Source organism: Balaenoptera musculus, chromosome 1, assembly GCF_009873245.2.
Source record: "Balaenoptera musculus isolate JJ_BM4_2016_0621 chromosome 1, mBalMus1.pri.v3, whole genome shotgun sequence".
Lineage (NCBI taxonomy): Eukaryota > Metazoa > Chordata > Mammalia > Artiodactyla > Balaenopteridae > Balaenoptera > Balaenoptera musculus.
The window spans coordinates 153,003,621-153,024,294 of record NC_045785.1 but is presented as its reverse complement, the minus strand read 5'-3'; the positions used below and the strand labels follow the sequence as shown (position 1 = coordinate 153,024,294).

The 20,674-nt window shown below is 44.5% G+C and overlaps 1 protein-coding gene across 1 annotated transcript in view; it reads right to left on the bottom strand.

Annotated features, from left to right (window-relative positions):
- SRGAP2 (SLIT-ROBO Rho GTPase activating protein 2) overlaps positions 1 to 20,674 on the bottom strand; it is a 240,937-nt gene that overhangs the window by 53,705 nt on the left and 166,558 nt on the right. The window contains 4 exon segments of the mRNA XM_036848932.1: positions 196 to 280; positions 8,531 to 8,728; positions 9,948 to 10,049; positions 13,729 to 13,953. Coding sequence (XP_036704827.1) covers positions 196 to 280; positions 8,531 to 8,728; positions 9,948 to 10,049; positions 13,729 to 13,953 — 610 coding nt within the window.

The window sequence follows — 20,674 nt, the reverse complement described above, 5'->3', positions numbered from 1 at the left end:
TAAGCATCGGCCCTTCCCCATTACTCAAGCGGTCATTCGGGGCGTGTGCTTCCACATCAAACGAGCGAGGAAAAACAATGCATTCATATAACCAGACTGGGTCTGCTTGGCTGAGGATGGAGGCACGTGCTCAGCACTTGGGCCCAGGGCTCGGACTTCCCTCACTGCCAAATCTCCAGCAGAGCCAACACTCACTCTCTCCCAGGGTTTTCTGGAGAAGGTCGTGCTTGGCTTGTAGCTTGGTGATGAGGTTCCTGCCCTCCAGGTACTCCTTCATTTTCTGTAAGGCAGGAGGACAAAGAACAATCAGACTCCTGAAGGAAAAAAAAAAAAATCACAGATGCTCAGCTGTACAATTCCCTTTCTAAGAGGGCTTTCGGTTTCTGACCCAATTTCCACCGGGTCCGTTTTATTTTTTTTAATTTTTAAATAATTTTTTATTTTTTATTATTTAATATTGTATTTTATTTAATAATATTTAATTTGTTTAATATTTTCTTTTATTATTTAATATTTAATATTTTTTATTATTTATTTTTAAATTTTTTAAATTTAATTTTCACCGGGTCTGTTTTTTATTTTTTATTTTTTAAGGCCCTGAGCATCTGAGCAGCTGCTGATTTTCCTGGTGGATTAGTATCCTGCTCTATGTCTTCCTGGGAGCTCCACGTCGGCCACCATAAGAAGCTATCTCCTCGAGCCCCTCATCCATCTCTTTCAGCTCCTAGGAAGAAGAGCGGGGGGGTGGAGGGACTCACTGAACCCCGCCTTTTTGGTGTGAGGATCACACCTGCAGCTCATCACCTCCACTGACATCCAGCCCTGCCCGGCCCCTCCCAGGGTGCATTCCTTCACACCAGGAGCAATGTCAAGGCTCAGCCCCTGCCTCGGCTGCAAGCACCAAGCACAGCATTCAGCGCATCTCTGTCTGAGCCGTATTTTCATCATTTCAGTCGCTTCCTCCTCTATTGTGCAGAGTCTTCGTGGAAAGCTTGGGATTTCTGAGCACACAGAGAGAGGGGCTGCCACCCTCCACTTGTATACACACATGCTGGCGGTTCCAAACACAAGATGAGGTTTATGGAAATGCGATCCCATCTGCTCTAACAGTCAAAATATGATTGCTGTGCTGTACTTTGTGATTTGACCTCTCTCAACCCTTGTCTGCCCAGCAAGAGACCATGTTTCCCTGGACAATTCATCAAATCTCCAAGACAACTCTATGAACTAGGATTATCATTATCCCCATTTTACGGATGAAGGCACTGAGATTTGGAGAGATTCAATAAGTGGCTCTAGGTCAAACGATTAGTGAGTGGTGGAGCCAGTATCCACATATGCAGTTTGACAATACACTGTGTGCTTTTAATCGTTATGATAACGTGCTTGATCCATTATGGTACAGAGCAGAAGGAGAGAAGCAGAACAAAACTTCACAGTATTGATTCTTTACATACGTGTAGCAATTTAAGAATTTTTAGAGTACTTTAGCATGTATTTGACTCTCACAATAACTCTGTACAGCACATACGGGAGACATCATATTATTTCCTGATTACGGATGAGAAGGGGAAGGGGGCATTGCTGATCGCCACAAGCCAGTAAGTGGCGGTGTCAAACCTGGATCCTAGGCCTTTGGACTGTTAAATGGTGTCTTTCCTTCCCTACCCCGTGGCTGTTCACGGGGATCTCAGTTTGCCTTGGTTGTCTCCTGCTGCAATGGTTCATCTGCTGGGTCAGGGGTCATCTGCCCACGTCTAAACTCACGAGGTAAAATGGCAGTGTTTCCCTGAGCGTGATCTGCGAATCACTGGTGATACGTGAGGTAGTGGGGGGGTAAGTGGATATAACACCTAAAATTATAAAGTCCTATCTTTTAATGTACTAAGCAAACAGTATAATTATACGTCAAGAATTTGATTTTATGGCTATTACTACTTAGGGTGAAGACAGAAAGAAAGGGTGAAAAAAATGTGAGTTACTTTTATTCTGTACCTTTCTGTACACTGTGAAGTTTTAACTGAGTGTGTATTTCTCTCTCTCCCTCCTTCTCTCTCTTGTGAAAACAAAGAAAAATGCTGCTTTCTCTGGGATGCTCAACCTGGCCCTCCCTCGTTCACCCAGATGCTCCTGTGTGGAGCTTCGCAAATCTCTGACAGCACTTTTCACCCAGCCCTGTCATGGAGGCTTTGCTGCTCCTACGTCTTTCCCTCCAAATGGTATCCTCTCTGTGGTCAGAGACTGTGGCATTCACTATTCTTTGCATCCCTGATGCTTAGTACTGTGCCCAGAAGATAGTAGACACTCAATAAATGTGTGAAAATGAGTAAATAAATGAACAGTCTCACTCTCCTCTGGATAGAACCTTCCTCAGCAGTTACACACCACGCCCTCAAGTATGCCCCTACTCTCTGAATTAAATAGAAGACAAACAAAAAACAAGCCCTATGACAAATCATTTCTGCTGCTTTCCTCACGGCCTGTTCCCTCTGCTCCTTTGTGCTTTTGCATGAGAACATCTGCATGAAAATAGGCTCCGTTGTCACCTTCCCCATCCCATCTGCTCCAGCTCACCTGCTGTCAGTCTTCCCTGGGTGACATCCTAATCCCCAACCAATGCCTAACTGTGAGGCTTGGAACAGTACTTCGGGGCCCAGAGGCGAAACACCTTCAGGAAACATCCACTGCTAACATCTGAACCGCGAGAGCCCCCTCTTTGGAAGGTTATCCCAAGGAGACTCTAAAGGTGTCCTAATGAGGGAAAATTCACCCAGACACTGTAACCCTTAAAACAAGACCAGAATGCTCAGAAAACAGCCAGAATTCTGAAAGGAGATGGATGCAAATTCCTTCCTCTCACTCGTGTATACTTGTGATTCCGGAAATCATCTTTTTCATTCATGTTCACAGTTCACTAGTTAACTCTGGCTGTCACTCAGTGAACCATTAAAATAAATAACAATCTGATAAAGAGGTATGATGAATTAAGTTTTCGGGTTCCACTAAATCCTGAAGGATCAAAAACTGTGTCAAGGTATATGACCTGCATGCCTAATAGTGGAAACAGTGGTTGGAAGTTTTCCGTCTAGGTAAGCCGGGTATGGGAAGGTAAAAGCATCCTATTCGCAGGCATGTCATTTATCACTTCCCTGTCCCGCCCATAAATCTGCGCTCATCTCTATGAGAGGTAAACTGGGAGAAGTAACCTGGGCTTTCCTGGGAGGAGCTTAGTTAGAAGGCTTCAGCTGCTGCTGTCCAGACACACAGCGAAGGGAGCTGAGACAGCTGACGACAAGGGAGGAATAGGTAGCTTTTCAATGATTTCTGGAGGCCAGGGGGCTAGGAAAATAACTGTTCATGTGTAATCTCAAAATCCTTCCTTGGGCAATAAGGGTCACTTTCCTTATTTAAACCATGTCCCAATATTAGGTAATTAATTTTCTTTCATTCCACTCCCTGTACCGTGCTCCTCTCCTGAAACACCTAAAGGTAAAGTGATTACCTGGAGTTTTCCTCAGTGGAGGAAAAAGGAATGGATCATGGTCTATTCCAGATCACCAAAATGAAATCGAATTCCTAAAACACAGTCTGATTGCCACGCCCCCATAGGCCCCTACCCCCATTTTACACGCAATATTATCAAAACTGAGAATTTTTTCCAAAAATAGGAAGGGAGGCAGGAGCCTATTGAGTGGTTTTGGTTTTTGCCATTGTAAACCTTCAATTCAGTTTTTATGATCTCACTGATTTCTTTCTAAATAATTCCTAATTGGGTATTAACTGTCAGTGATGAGTTTTATTAATTGAAAAGGATTAGTATAATAATTTTTCTTTCTGAGCCTGCCCTCCCTGACAGACAGTTTAGTTGCAGTAAAATGGAGAAGTCTGAGTTGGTATATTCTAGTTCTACCACTTACTAACTCTTCCAACCTTGGGCAAGTCACTTAACTCCCAGAATCTTAGCTTCTCCATCTGAAAAATGGGGATAATATCTTTTTTCACAAGGGTGTTAAAGATGAAATAAGATAACAAGCACGACTGTGATTGTTAACACAAGGACTGGCAACTAGCAGGTGCTCAGAAGTGTTCCTTATACAGAATCACCTGCTCAACCGAAAAACAGTCCTTCTCTAAACTTCTTTGCTTTGCGCTAATACTTAAGAAAGCTCAATCAAAGCAGGTTTCTGGACTTAAAAAAAAAAGTTAGAGGCACAAGAATGGTTTTCAAATTTAATTTAAAAATACCTCTTCTCTTTAAATACATTCTTTCCATGGTGGTATAAAACTCACGGACCTTGCCTAGGCCTTGAGTTTAATCTGTGAACCCAAGGCCATAAGTATCCGCTGCTGCCAGAAGGTGGGGTGGGTGGGAGGAGCGAGCTATGCCTAGCCAGCCCCGTGCACAGAGATACACAGATGTCATTACTGTGGCTGCTTCCCCACCATCCAAGCACGCTGACATTTCCCCTCCTCCCCGTCAATTTTTAAAGCAGGAAACAGCTGTCAGACAGAATACATAATAGAGCAAACATTTCAACAGGAGCGTATCTCCCCACTTTAACTGACAGGGCAGGGGCATTCAAGCATTTGTACCTGCTTAGCACACATTTATCAAGTATCTATTTATTCTTGGAGAATACCAAGATAAAAAAAGGTCTTGGACCTCACCAAGTCTAGCAGTCTTAGAGCACTCTCCATTCAATGGCCAAAAGAACTGGGTCCTCTCCAACCTCTTACCTTACCCGAATCTGTCCTCCCAAATTCAGGCAGTTTAGCTTTGTTTATTTTATCAGATACAAGCCCTCCTTCCCCCATTTCATCCCCCATTCAAGAACCCCGTACTCCAACCCCCATACAAGGAAATACCTATAAGGGTTTGACAGTACTTGGCTAAAAACAGTGAGCATTACTGCCTATGAGCAGGGAATTGGTTAAATAAATGATGGAACATCCATCCATACAGTGATATTCTGTGCAGCCATTACAAAAGGAGGCAGATCTTTTGGACTAACATTAAGATAATAGCCAAAATAAATTAAGTGAAAAAAGCAAAGTGAAGAACGGTATGGATGGTATACTTCTATTTGTATTTCTATTTATTTTATTTCCTTACATCTCTAATGTAATACTATTATATTAAGGGGTACATCAGTGGTTGTCTCCACACAGAATACCTCTGGAAGGACACAGAAGAAACTGGTTTCAATCACTGTCAGAGGGGAGGGGAAGTGGGAGTTGGGGATGGGTAGAGGCTTGACATTTTTCTGTATTCTCTTTTGAAATCTTTGCATCTTTTTTTAACACTTGCAATAAAAAGGCAATGGGAAAAAAGGTAGACAGTGCTGCATTGTTTGTTATAGAAGACAAGTGATACAAAGCCAAGGAGGTCAGAAAATGTCTTCTCACTTAGAGCAAAGAAGGGCAGAAAGCTGAAATGTTCCTGAGCCTTCCCCTCACCTCCGCTTCCTCAGCAGGGTATAGAGAAGGCCTGTGTCCTGAGACCAGGAGACCAGAAGATCAGAGCTCTGGTTTCAGCTCTTGCTGAGGACTTTAAACAAGCTACCCATACTTTTTGGATTTGGGGGTTTTTTTTTTAGTTTTTTAAAAAAAATCTTTCAAATGAGAAGGTTTGGTTAGATGATTTTTTAAAAACACTTCAAGCTTTAAAATTCCATGATTATTTTCCTGGGACTCTTGCAAACGACTGACCTTTGTAGGTCATGCTTCAAATTTTCAATAGATGTCATGTGGGCAGATGAATCTGATGACAGCCGAGAGTGGTCAGAAAGCTTTCCTAGCAGCCCTCTGGGTCACTAGGCACACTACTAGGAGTGAAAGCCATGACAAGGGACCTCTTCCCAATCTTCCAAAAGAAGGCAACTTCTAGGATGCGCTACTCTGATGTCTTTGAAGGGCACAGGGAAACACATGGGAAACGTTTGTGGAGACAAAAGACTAAGAAAAGCACATCTGCAGTTGTGTTGGCTTTGTAGGGTTCGGCAAGCACAGGCAGCTGTCCTGGGGAACATGCACGCCCCCTTTTCTTGAATGTCCATTTTGCCACCTCCCAGAAGTCTTTTTATCATGAACTATCTGACGCGTTCCAAACACCAATCACAAAAATGATGAACTCTCTTGTAAATCTGTTACTAGACAAGCCCAGACAAAAAAACCTTCCTGCTAGCCAAGGAAATTTGCACACAATTGTGATAAGTAGCATTACGGCCACAAAAGACAGGAAATGAGTTAGAGGACATCAGTGTATTCAGACAGAGGTGAAAGGATGGGTGGGATTTGGGAGGTCACCAGTTTGAATATGGTCATTCCTGCTCTTACTAAAGGTCAATTTTGAATACAAATGTTATAGCTTCACTTAAAGCCAAAAAGTAATTTCTGACAGTCTTAAATACCGATTTTTATGTCCAAAATTCTTATTTAATCTTGTTCTGCAATGTAACAAGATTGGGTCGTTTAAGTAGCGTTATATCTAAGCAGTCCAGACAGACCAGCCAGACAATCCCAAAAGCCTCTCGAGGATTTAACAACCTCCTGAGATAAAGAAGCTTGGGGAGGTACACAGCCCTCACTATAGACAGGAAGTTTTCTTCATGTCTGTCCCAGGTATTTCATGCCTTCATGCTTTTGCACATGTTGCTCTTTCCTCAAGGAATGCCTTTCTCCTCTTGATTCATTGCCTGATCAGCACAGAAGTTACTTTGTATGTAATGTTTCCCCAACTCCATTTATCCTGATTGCCATTCATGCACATGTGCATGTATGCACTTAACATTTTTTACATTTATTTTTTTTAATTACCCAAATCAACCTATTGTAATTGTATTGTAATTGTTTACATGCAGTAAAGAAGAAAGTTTTCCCTTCATAGGCCTAATTCCATCATTCTCCTCTTCATTTTATATTCTTAGCATTCCCAGCTTATATAGCACAGTGTCTGGTACATAGTAGATCCTTAATAAATGATCAATGAACAATTTAATAATATTCAATGAATAAATTAATAGTGATGATGGGGATAATAAATTTTCAGCAATTTTGAGCACTCGCTACAAAACAGGCAATGTGCTATGTATTTTACAAAAATGAATGAATGAGCCAAAATGTCATTCCATTCTTTCTCTGTATAGATTTTAGTATTTTACTCATAAATGTATTAAAGAATGTTATAATGAAATGACTTAGGAAAATATTAATCATTTGTTAAATGAAAGCAGCAGATTATAAAACAATATGTACAGCAGTATCCCATTTTTTATAATAAAATTATAAATATATGCTCACATCTGTGTGTACGCATAGAAAAAAGCCTGGAAGAGAATATATTCTAACACTATTATTTCTAGGTTATTGGGATTATGGCTGATTTTTAGTTTCTTTTTACTTCCAGATTCTATATAATAAGCATGTTTTGTTTTGTATTACAAGAAAAAAAAAGTTATTTTAAAAGAATAATATTGTTAAATCACTCCCTTTCAACAGTCTTCTCCAGGACTTAAAAAAAAAATTTTTGAAGAATTCTGAGCTTAATTAAGTGAAAAAACAGATTTCTTCTTTGAAGGAGATAGCAAATCACTAGTGTTCTTAATGGAGAAAGGGCAGTGTTCAAAGAAGAATTAAACAAATGTTTCCAGTTGGAGGAAAAATTCAATTTACTACATGCAGACTGTGTTTCTTGACTGAAAAACAAGTTAATTCCTCTCATTCAGAATCAGTATGCATATTCACTGGCTATATTTCCTCTCACATCTGCAAACTTAATTTCTTCTTTCTTAGTCGTCAGAAGATTAGGAAATAAATTTTAGTTCAGGCAATAAATCCTACTTGGCAAGCTCAAAATAACTTAATTATTAAAAAGTAGCACCAAAGACCAGCCAGCAACCTTCCAAAGGACTGTTAACACTACTTAAAAAAAATTGGGTCCATCTGTCTAAAAGAGAACTGGGAGATGCATGAATAACAAAATATAATGTTTTAGAATTCTCTGCAAACCAACAATGCTGCACATTACCTGTCCCTTTGAAGTTCAGCCATAATTATGAAAAATAATTTCCCACTTTAAATTATGTCATCATATCATATCAACCAGAAAAGATTACAGACTTTAAAAACAAGATATGTGTTAGCCAAAATATTTCAACGTAGTTCTCAAGAACCAAGAGATGCAGTCCCCCTTTCACGACCCCTAGGGGTGAGAAGGAAACTTTCAAACAAAATCTTACTAGCTGGTTAAAAAAGTCTTCAAAAAAGAAAATATTCTTGGTAGTGTACTTGGGGCCATCCTTTCTCTTGGGGGTCCCTGTTAGATATACAACTTGTGTATATTTGTGTCTTTAAGTGTAGGGGTGGTCTCTGAACATGCCCAGATCCAAGTCAAGATATTCAAAGACTTGATATCCTGCAAGACACTTGATAAGATATCCTGCAGACACTTGACAAGGACACTGGGATCCAAATGGCCTGTGTGTGCTGCAGTGCCTAAAGATGATCTTTAAATGCCAGTGAACCCCCTCACCGTGAAATAGAACTGCTCTGTCTCTTGCTGGTTGGCTCTCCTCTTGGCAATGCTGGGTTTGCTCATGAAGGTTTCTGAGACCGTGGACTTGACGGATTCCATAGAGTTGCTGTACTGGAAGCAATCGGACACATCAAAATCCTCGACGGTCACAATGTCCTGGATGGTCTGCAGAGTGGCCTCCATTGTCTTCTTTACCTGCCATGATAAGGGCCAACATAATGCATGAGGGGCAGGCTGCAAAACAAGAGGTGATGGAGAAGCTTGGAGAAGTGGGCTGAGGAAGGAGGGAGGGGACTGTCAGAGGGTGCAGCTCTGCTTCCCATTGGACGGTGCTAAGTGAGTGATAAATATCACATGGACCCTACTGTCTCCAGTGAGGACCTAAAACCACTACTCCCTTCATGCTACATGCTTGACCCAGCTATTTAATGTTCACTTTTTAAATTTAAGATTAGTTCCTGGCTATGCTGGACGTGCTAAGGGAGAGAGGATGAAACAAATCCAAACCAACCCCATCATACAAAGAGCTGGTTAAAAATGTATGATGGTGCCACGGAGCAACTGGGCCCATGAGCCACAATTACTGAGCCTGCGCGTCTGGAGCCTGTGCTCCGCAACAAGAGAGGCCGCGATGGTGAGAGGCCCGCGCACCGCGATGAAGAGTGGTCCCCACTTGCCGCAACTAGAGAAAGCCCTCACACAGAAACGAAGACTCAACACAGTCATAAATAAATAAATAAAAGAACGTGAATTTCTTTAAAAAAAAAAAAAAAATGTATGATGGGCCTGGTCCCACAATGCCCCAGGTTCTGTTTCCCGACCTTCAACAAATGAATGAACCTGTTTGCCCATGTGCAAACTAAGTGACCCATCCCCAGGCTTTCCTGATCTTACTGGGGAAAGTTAGACTTACTGAGATGCCAGGTGAGAAGTCACGTGAGCTCAAAAGAAAGGAGCTGATAATTAATCACACTGCCTTTTTAACTGGTTGTTGAAAGCAAATACGTCGGGCCCAGAAGTCACCCTTTTCTAAGAGGATGGAGATGTTTGAAGTGTCAAAGTCAAAGGCCTCTGTTTGTTTGAAAATACTGGAAAAAGCCAGGCATGAGGGGGTGGTTTCAGAGACACAATATTGTTCACACAGCTGCCAAGTGCCATTTTGATTAAATGTGCAAAGGGGGGAAAAAAAGCATTTTGCAAAAGCTCAAAATAGAGCTCAACCTTTGGCAATGCAAGAGCAACTTCCTGGAGTTCAAGGGCAGGATGTAGCAGAAGGGGAAAATCCAAGCCTACATTTGGCTAGGAAATGTTTGCAGCAGCCCGGACATTCTCTGCATGCTCCTTCCACCTGCTCCCAGACGGGCAGCAGCAAGAGGTTTGACAGGGAAACTCAGAGGGTGGTTCTGAGTCTCACCTCTTCGTTCTCAATCTTCAGGGTGGATAAGCGAGACTGCAGTTGTTGGCATCTCTGTACCAGCTCACTCTGGACGGGCTGCTGGGCGCAGAGCTGGGAAGCCTGCCAAAAGAAAGCAATACTAGGTCAGGCAGGGGACACAGTTCTTTTGTCAGAGTCCCATTACTGTTAATAAAACTACTTATATTCAAGCTGTAAAGCTCACAAATTCTATGTTAAAACAAAATCCAAAGCCAAAGTGTGTAGACCTCTTCCAGGACCAAATAGCACAAGAAAGGAATGAGCAATGGAACCTGTTTGGAAAGATCTCTCTCTCTCTTTGGAGCCCACCTCCAGCCTGGTGCTTGGCAGGGACAGGTCTATACAGGGCCTGCGGCTCCAAGGAAGCTGGAGTTAGGGCAGAGAAGAGTGCCTTAGGCAGCCCAGCTCCAGATACACAAAGCTTTGGCACAGTGAGGACTTCCTGCCAGAGGTCCAAGTGGCCACCTCGCTGGCCCCTCCTTCATTCCCTGCTGTACACCAGAGTGAAAGCAGGAGAGAAGTGGGTCAGGAGGCTAACATGCCGCTGTTGGCAGCCAGCATGTGTTTATAAATCTGGGCCGTGCATGAGAGCTCTGACTCAGTGAGAGAAAGCGTGAAGCCAGGAACAAGTCCATGGGCTTTGCTAGAGGGCCCCAGAGGGCACGGAATCTTGTGGAACTTGGCATTTTCAAAAAGCCATCGTTTTATTCCAGATCTTCACCAGATCTGTGTGGGAGAGAAGTCTGCCCTTCCTCCAAGGATCGCTGTCAACAAGCTTCCCCCTGTGTGAGGGGGTGGCTGAACCACTGTCTCCTGATGGGCCCATGGCGATAGCATGGGCGTGAGGTCACCCACAGTCCCCAGGATGACCAATGAGGAACAGAAGGCTGGCAGATTGGGAGGCAGGACCACGTGGAGGCAGCTCCTGTCACCTTGCCACCACGTGTCCTTTAGCCTCTCGTCTGCAAAGAGACATCTGGATAGAACTGGCCTCCTCGTTCCCCAGCAACGAGTGGGCACATTCACATGCCCAAGACCATTCTCTTGCTTGAAAAGACAAAACCTCTGTTCAGATGGAGGGGGCTGGGACTTGACCTTTTCCTCCATTGGCTTTTAAGCTCTCAACTGACTTGACCTCCTCCCCCAGCTGAGAGGCTGGCCTGAGCCAGCTCTCAGATCTGAGGAGAGCTGACTTCATTCTGGCTCTTGGATAAGCAGACACAATGGAGAAAGCTCAGTGGCCAGGATGGGTTAGTGCCAATAGTGAAACTCTCTGGCTGCCTGATGTCACTGGTCAGGCATTCAGAGCCCCACAAGTCTCTGGGGGCACCAAGGGTAGAGCCAAGCACCTCCTCCTCGTACATCTGAGAGTGCTTGGCATCAATTCATGTGCTGAGTGCCCCAGAACACCAATCAGTGTCGGGCCTTGGCCAATTTCAGGGCTTCCGGTCAAAATGCCATCCGAACTTTGGCCCTAGTTCAAGGACTTCCAGGCAGCTCCCTCTTGTTGCCTCCACAGTCTACAGACAGCCCTCACTGACTGGGGATAGATGGCTGCTTTTCCACTCACACGAAGGCTAGGCTGGAATGCAAAACCTTTGCAAGATCTAGGACTGGCCCTGGCCCCTGCCTGGCCCAGCCACTGATCAGCTATATCACACAAAGGGAGGCCCTAGGCAGAAGACTGAACTATTGATTTTAAAGTAACTTCGACGTAGCAGGGAGGAATCATGGAGGGAAAAACCACCTCTACGCTAGTTTCTTTAAGAAGCAGCAGGGCTGCTGAGGCATGCTTTGGCAGTGGTCCTCTATCGGGGTGCAAGGTAATGCATTCCAGCTGTGCTCTGGAGGATGGAAATGAGGCTCTGACAGGGCTAGGAGGGGGCCTGAGCACCCAGCATTTGGAATCCCCCTTTATGGAGACAAGCTGTTTGGCTTAGAAGGCATCTCAGTCAACACCAGAAAATGTATCACTCCACTCAGCTGGTCCCCAAGTTCCACTGCTTCTTGGGAAGGAATCTCTGTGGCAGCTGGAAAAGGGACTTGGAAGGCAAGTTTGACCAGAAGCCAGGGCAGGTGAGGAATGGGGCTTCCTGGGGCTTGGTGACACACCAATACACCCCCGTATTCTAATTGCACATGCTGCCATCTCACTTCCCCATCTGTTCAGATGCTGACATTTCCTAAGCCACAGCAATGGAAACAAACTGTAAATGGTCTGGTTTTCCCCAAGAAGGAGAGGAGGAAAGAAATCATCTTGATATTTTTGTCTTTAGGATAGAAATGTCCCACTCTCCATGGTGGCCTATTGATGACAGCAAATGCGCTGGTTACAGTATAACAGTTGTCATTCTGGAGGAGGGTTTTCTAAAAAGCATCTGGATGCTAATCTTAACGGAAGCACCACTCCCTTGTTGAAAGGGCATTGTTGTTTTTCCGTCACCCAGCATTCATTCCTCCTTCTTCTGGTAACTTTGGCCTGACTGTCCTTTGCGGGGAACATTCCACTCACAACTCAGGCCATGTGCTTTGGATGGGGCTCTCCCCAACTTGGGGATGCAGTGTGTGACCTCCGCATAAGCCAATCAGCCGACTGCAGATACCAGCCACAGTGACTGGCTCAGGGATAAGCACGGCACCCAATCAGGACCAAGGAGACACAATGAGACTTTTGTGGGGGCTTCTAGGAGGGAAGCAGACACTCTTTCTGCTGGATTTCAATCTACAAGGAGATAACGCTGGAAATATAGTCACCTTGCCCCCAAGGGATAAAAGCCTATTTCAGAATAGAGCCAACACACAGGATGTGAAGCAGAAAAAGAAAAACTAAGTCTTGATAAAATTCCCACTCCTAAACCCAACCATGCCTGAAGATCCATCTTGAGCTTTTCTATTATGTAAGCCTATACATCCTCCTGCTGATTTAACCCACAGGTCAAATGGTGGCTCCTACCCCAGCAATAAGATTCACTTTGATGTGTATGTACAACCACCAGAAGAGAAACCACAAGATTCACAGTAGTGAAAACCAAAGAGCTTCTCACTCCTCTCACTTCAGTTTATTTAGGCCTTTCTTGTTTTAGTCATCGGAGGTGAAAAGTCATAAACAGGGCCCCCATGTTCATGCACTGCTGCCTGGATACCCATTCTTAGGGTTGACATCTTGGCTCCTGTCCTTTCTGTAGGTACCCATTCTTTTTTTTGTTCAATACCCAGGCAAAACTATACCTTTTATCACAATCTTCTAAACCCAAGAAAATTTGATCCTTCAGAACTCTGCTGAGTGACAAAAGATCACGTCATCACCCTGCTTAGCCCTCCATCCCCATCAGAAGCCTTTAGTATCTGGCCCCATCTCAGCTCTCACTTCTTCCAGCCTCACCACTTGGAGGCCTCCACCTCTCTCTTTCCCTTTTGCCATACTGAACTGTTAGTAGCTTTTAGAACACGCTGGCTGTTTTTCACCTCCCCTGAGCCTGCTGGCCCCTCTGGGTGCCCCTCCCTGTGCATATTTCTAACTCTCAACTCAGTTGACTGTAAGCTCCCTGAGGGCTCCAATCCCCAATGTCTACGGTCAAGCCTAGTGGACAGCAGGCACCCAGGAGCTGTTTGCTGAATGGCTGGAATGGGCTTCACCCACCGGACATGAAGCCAGCCCCAGGCCTCGCCTTCCCCAGAATAACATGGCTTGAGGGCAGTAAATCTAGACACAAGTGAGCTCAAGCCCCTTGGGGATGTGTGGGTGGGAAGAGGGTCTCACCATGTCCCCCATGTGCGGCTGGAACTCAAACTTCATAGGTGGACAGAAGACATTGTTGTACATCTCCATGAGGCGCTGCTTGTCACTGGTGGCATCGAGGTTTTCCACAGCATTCTCGATGGCGTCCAGACCCTCGTGCTTTGACTGCTCCAGATTCAACTCAGCGGAAAGGAAGGTGCGTAGCGCGCGGTTCAGGCTGGCGTGGTAGCCTAAGTCACAGCACTGCTGTGGAACGGAGAAGGCACGTGAGCAAACCATGGACAGCCACAGGGCTTGGCGGAGGGGGAGGGTGGCCCCCAGGGCAGATCTGACCCTGTCAACAAGACTAGCTGTGCAGCCGGAAGAGGGGTGACCCTCCACGATCCGGGTGATATTTCTCAGTTCTTGACTCCTAGTTCGATATGGAGGACTCCTTAGAGGACTGTGAAGTGGGTGGAATGAAGAGGACTCATTGGGACAAAATGAAATTATGTAATCATGCTCTTCAGTAAACATAAAAGAGTTGGGAGTTAAGGAGAATATTCTTCTATTTTCAGGTTCCTCTGGGGATACCACTGTAGCACAATTCAACAATAAAAATATAGCCTGCCACTCTCTCAGGGTTACTGTGATTTAGTCACCATATACCAATCAAGCCAGGCCATTTCAGCATTCAGGTTCAGAAATCAGAGGTGGTGCAAGAGAACTCCAGGTGAGAGAAGAAACGAATGTGTGTGTGTGTGTGTGTGTGTGTGTGGGTGGGCTGGGGGGGGCGGGGCGCTGACCCTACTGGTCATCAACCCCCGCCTCCGGCAAACTCCCAACATTTTAGGACAGGCCTTACTTGTAGATTAGGATTTCTGTACTAAAGCTCCTGCTTGACAGCATTTATGAGATCAAAAATTTCTAAACATAAGCCTTACTGGGAAAATTCACATCATCTAAAGGATTCTGATTGAAGTAACATGGAAAAAAAAAGTGCTATGAAAGAGGCAATAGTATAAAAAAAACACTGGAAGTCAAGCAACCTTGGAAAAGCCACTCCCCATCTCTGAACCCGTTTCCTCAACTGTAAAATGAACAGATTTGGCCAGGTCAGTGGTTTTCGAGCTGTAGCCCAGAGCTCTATGGTTCTGTGCTCAGGCTGCCCTTGAGAAGGGGGTAACAGGGCAGCCCAACTAGCAGGACTTGGAGTCTCCTACCCCTGCTTCAACCAAACCAGCTCTGCTCTTTTTTTCTATTTAATATATTGGGATTCTATGTAAGGCCTAGGTTTGAGAAAGAAGTCTTCTGCTAGAGAAAAAGTCTGAAAATACTTGGACTAAATATAATCCCCGAGGCCCTCTTCAGCAATGGCATTCTGTAACTCTATGACAATATTCCCCATCCCTCCCAAAGGACCCAGAGATCCAAATTCCTTGGCCATCTTTTATCCCCTCTATTGCTTAAACAGCTTTGAGATCCAGAACTTGAGAAGAAATATCAGAGAAGAATCCATGGAGAGAGTAAGACCATCTGCCTGATTGCCATTTCATTCCATAAGCAGGCATTAACTTAACTCTTCCCCCAGCCTTTCCCCCTCTTCATGATCACACTGGGGCCAGCCACTACTGGGGAAGAAAAAGCATGTGATGTGCCTCCTCCTCCCAGCATCTAACAAGAAGCTCCGTGACAGAGTGCCTGTCGGGCTGGGCTCTGGATTCAGTGCCAGTGGGCCCTGGCAGGTGCCTGGCTGTGCGGAAGAACAGCATTTACAGCTTAACTAGAGGCGGAGGATGGAAAGACATTAAATTCAGTTGGGAGGGAAGCAAGACAAAAGCGGCTGATTGGGAGGCTGCACGTGCAGGGGCACTTCCTCCTCTGGGAGATGCTGCTGGTCTAGCCAAGCTTCCCTTGAACCTGTAAACCTTCCTGACTAGCTCTGTGTAGACCCTGATGATGAACTCCATGCCTGTAAGTCTGAGGAACGGAAGTAACGCTGCCCACAGGGCTGAGCAGGTACGTGGGGGTGGGGGGAGCTTTTCAGTGCAGAAGAGAATTAGGGGGAGGCAGTCTTCGTAACCTTTACATATTTTTGGTAATTCTCCTTTCCTCTCCATTCTCACTCCCTCTACCCTAATTCATACTCTTATCATCTTACAGTGCTGTTTGCTTCACTGTCCTCAAATATGGCTTTTGTTACGCCTACTCCCTGCTGAAGAACCTATAATAGCTCTCATTTTTTTTCCAAAGTACCGTCCACCTTCCTCAGTTGGGAAATTTAAAAATGCCTCCAGGGACTTCCCTGGTGGCACAGTGGTTAAGAATCTGCCTGCCAATGCAGGGGACACGGGTTCGATCCCTGGGCCGGGAAGATCCCACATGCCGCAGAGCAACTAAGCCCATGAGCCACAACTACTGAGCCCACGTGCTGCAACTACTGAAGCCCGTGCACCTAGAGCCCACGCTCTGCAACAAGAGAAGCCACCGCAATGAGAAGCCCATGCACCGCAATGAAGAGTAGCCCCCTCTTGCCACAACTAGAGAAAGCCCGTGTGCAGCAATGAAGACCCAACACAGCCAAAAAATAAATAAAATTAAAAATAATTTAAAAGCAAATAAATATTTAAAAATAAATAAATTTTTTTAAATGCCTCCATTTACTAAGTGTGCTTATTATGTGCCAGTGTGCTAAGAGCTTTATGTACATTCTACATTTTAATCTGCATAGTAACTCCAGTGAGGTTGGTATTATTTTAATTTTCCAGACTAGAAAGCTGAGGCTCAGTGAAGTTAAGCAAGGTCAATAGCCAGAACAAAGTGTAAGTTGTCTTCAGTCTGACCATCTAACATCATCTCCCTCTATTTTCTTCTTTAGACTCTTCTGTTCTAATCCAATGACATACTTTGCTCAGGGTCAAGTATTAGAAAACCATAGGCCTCAAATCAGCTGTATGACTGTAAGCAAGCTACTTAACCTTTCTGAGCCCCACATGGGGATAGCGCCAGCCTCAGAGGTTGTTGTGTGGCTGATACACATTTAAACATATCTGGCACCATGCAGACACTTAAACAAACACCAATCACGAATATCTCCAAATCCACTTTCAGCTCCCAGCATTCTCTCCTCCTAAAATATTTCTTACTCCTTTCACCTGGGAACTGACCCAATCTTCAAGATCCAAATCAAATTCTCAGCCCCTAGGAAGCCAGCCAGCCCTGCAACTCTGGCATATATTGACCTTGGCCTCCACTCAGAACAACATTCTTCTGCAGCCCTCATGTGACACAGAATGACATTCCCTCATTCTGTGACTCGCCATTTCACATCACCCCAACAGAAGGCAAGAGGGCTTGGCCAGTGTCTTGTTCCTTCTTTGCATCCCTCACCATTAGGCCTTGCTCATAGTAGGCATTTAATAAACATCAGTTGATTGATTGATGCCAGGAATACAGATTCTAGCCTCCCAGGAAATAATCTACTTAGGCTGAATACTGATCTAAGTCAAGTGGGCAGATGCGGCCCCTGAAGCCTTTTGTTTTACTTAGTCTGGATGGCCTTCGGAAGACATGGAACTTTCCTGGGCCAGTCCACTGTCTCTATTATATAACTGCTCTGTAGCTTCTCTGTGTCAGCGCATGGGGGTCTGACTCACAATGTGCCCTCAGGCTCCTCTATGCCTCCAGCCAACCAGGGAGATTCGGAATAGGTTTTCCAGAGTCTTGGCTATCCACATATCTGAAAGGGCAAGAGCCAGAAACTGAGGCTTCAACAAAGAAGCAACTTCTCGCAAGGTTAGGTAAGCAGGATTTGAATATTTCATCCCTGTTCCCGGTAGAATCCCAGTGAGTAGAGGCAGCACATTATTTTGCTCACAATGGGGACAAAGTATGCTTTCCATGGCTTCTGATGAGTTCTGTGGCCATGCAGGGCTCCCCTGGCCATTTCTGGGTTATATAAATGTTTGATGAAAACTCTCTCAGGGGAAATCAAATTTTTATAAGAACTTAATGATAGCCCTTCCAGATGTGTGATGACTTGAACTGACAGCTCATTAACCCTTTACCAGCTGATAGTCTCACCCAGAGACTCTAGAGAAGGCCTAGAAAGGAAACACCCACTTCAAACTTCTACGGAAGCAAGAAATAATTGCCCTTAATAAAATGTCCTATTGAGAAAGCTGGGTTCCCTCCTGTCTGACTTGGGTGCACATGGTGTCACAGATTCTCTGCCCACGCACACAGCACTCACAACGCTCCATGAGGACAATGCCCGGTTCTTCATTCCTCCATCTGCTCCTGGGGGAGAGAAGCACATTCCAAGGAGCCTGTGGTTCTTAGACTATCTCAAGTCACTTCTGAATATCTTTTTGGTCTGAAGTCAAGGTTTTCCTGGTGTGTGTCAGATGCCTCATGTAGATTCCTACAGTCTGAGATTAAATCTTATACTATATAATAAAAAGAAGTCAAGGGCTAGTCCTTGTGTCAATGGACTGACATCGACAAAAATCACTTCTTTCACTTATCCTCGATGCCTTTGCACACACTGAGCTTCGACACCGCAGGAAGGAGGCAGAATGGTGTCCGTAACAGATGGCAATGGACTGGCACAAGATTCATCCCACATCTTAAAGCAAGTTCTGGATACTGTCGAGATCAGAATGCCAAGGGACCCGGGATCCCCACTCACTCCTGCTCTAACTGTTGGTTCATGGCCAAAGCGTCCTTTTGGCCATTTTTATGGCAACAGATCGGCAAGAAAAAGCAAGGAACTAACTGATACATGTAATAACATGGATGCAGCTCAAAAACATCATGCTGGGCAAATGAAACCAGATATAAAAACATATATACTATATAAAAATCCCATCTTTGTGAAGTTCTACAACAGGCAAAACTAATTCACAGTGAAAGAAATCAGAACAGTGGTCGCCTCAGGGTGTGGGATTGATTGGGAAGAGAAAAGAGGAACTTTCTGAGGTGATCGAAATATTCTACATCTTGATAGAGATGTAAGTTACAAGGGTATAGGATACTCCACAATTTGCAATTTAACACTTAAGTTCAGTCACTGTATGCAAATTAGATCTCAATGAGAACAGTGTTGAAAGGCATAAAAAGGAAAAAAATCTTGGCTTAGGAAATCATCTTCTTCCTCCTTCTATTCTTTTCTTCCTTCAATAAACAGATTATGTGCTCAGCTATGCAGTAAGCCCTATACTTATGTATGTATGTATGTATGTATTAAGGTAAAGAGGAGACTTGGATCCTGCCCTCATGGAGCTTATAGAGACTAAAAGACATTCCTTTGTTCTTAGTGCAGTGGCTCTCAAACATTTTTGACCTCCAACTTACAGTAAGAAATACATCTTATATTGTCTCTCTCTCTCTCTCTCTCACACACATACACACACACACACCCCAACACAATAGTTTCACCGAATAAAACTTAACCTTACTAGTATGATGCACCCTGATATTTTTGTTCCCATTCTGTTCTAGTCTATTCTACCCTAGTATAGTTTATTCATTAAAAAAATAAATAAATCAAACCCATAAAAATTATTTCATGACTCCTCTAATGGATCATGACCTACAGTTTGAAAAAACACTGTCCTAGGGCCTCCTGTGCTTAGCCCTGGTGCTGCAATTAGCCAGTTACATAGAAATGATTTGTCTGTATGTCTGTGAATACTTCTAGGGTAAGAACTACTTTATTCTTTTTGTACCCCTGATGCTGATGAGCACATATCTTCATCCCAAGTAATACTTAATGAACATTTGTAGAGCAGAATAATGTAAGCTTTTATAAAAAAAGAGTAATTAATTTCACCTCAGGAAAAACACAAACAACAAACAAACAAAATAAAACAAGAGCAACTTTACTACCCATGTGGCCTGGAATGCTACCAGCCTGGACTTGCTCATAGTGACCTAGACCCATGCCCTGGCTGAGCACCACGGAGGCTGGCAGACTGCTTTTTCATGGCACCTCACACAGCATCCTGTGAAGACAGGCTCTTAACAAACTTCTTTTTTTTTAAATGATGAGAATAAGAAGTAAAATAGCTTGCTTCTTGGACTGATTTTAAAATACCCACTCACATTTGACGGAGGCTCTGTGGACTGTGCCTGACTTAGCAGTAGCCCCTCTCGTCCCCTGAGGTCAGGGTTTTGGTGAAAGGGGAATGAAAGCTACCCTGGGGGCAAAAGAAAGAGAAAAGGACAAACCAGTAGCAGAGGTGTGGCGGACCACCCAGGCTGATTTTTTTAATCGAATGTGAGATAAATAGCAGAAATTGAGCACAAGAAAGAAGTGATTCTCTTCCTCACGCTGAGAACATGCCTCTCTCCCAACAGTGAGGAGGAGAAAGGATCCTGTCTAGGGTCCTGACCTCCACTGAAGGACAGTGTTCAGATTGGCATCAACAAGCAGAGAGAACAAAGCAGGGCCTGAACAGGGATCAGGGCTCCACTTCCCCAGCAAGACAATGACACCCAGGGCATTAAGGGGCTGAAATCTACTGACTCAAAAAGCCTTGGCTGAAGGGAGACATAAATCTGTATTTTAGAAACTTTCCCCAAGCAGCTCCAATGTGAGGCCAGATTTAAGTACCCAATGATGTAGCCCAATTCTTCAGTTTGCCAGAGGGTGGAGGGGAGACAAAGCAGAGTTCCAAACCAGTTCCACGACAAGCCCCAGATCACCTAGCTAGTTACACAATGGTGAATCTTAGACCAGAACCACACATGACATTGTGAAGTGTGGCAGGTTCATTCGCGGAGAAACCAAGGTAGACAGGCAAGTATGTGAGGTCTGGCCAGAGGCTTGCAAAACCCAGCTGCTCCTTGCTGACAGCCAGAGGCAAATATCAGGCCTCGAGAGGAGACTGGCCAGGGTCTGCCTGAAGCCCTGGAAACTGGGATGCTTATGCTGAGTTGGCTGGCTCCAGGCCAGTCAGGGCTGGCTCAGAACTGGGCCAGACTG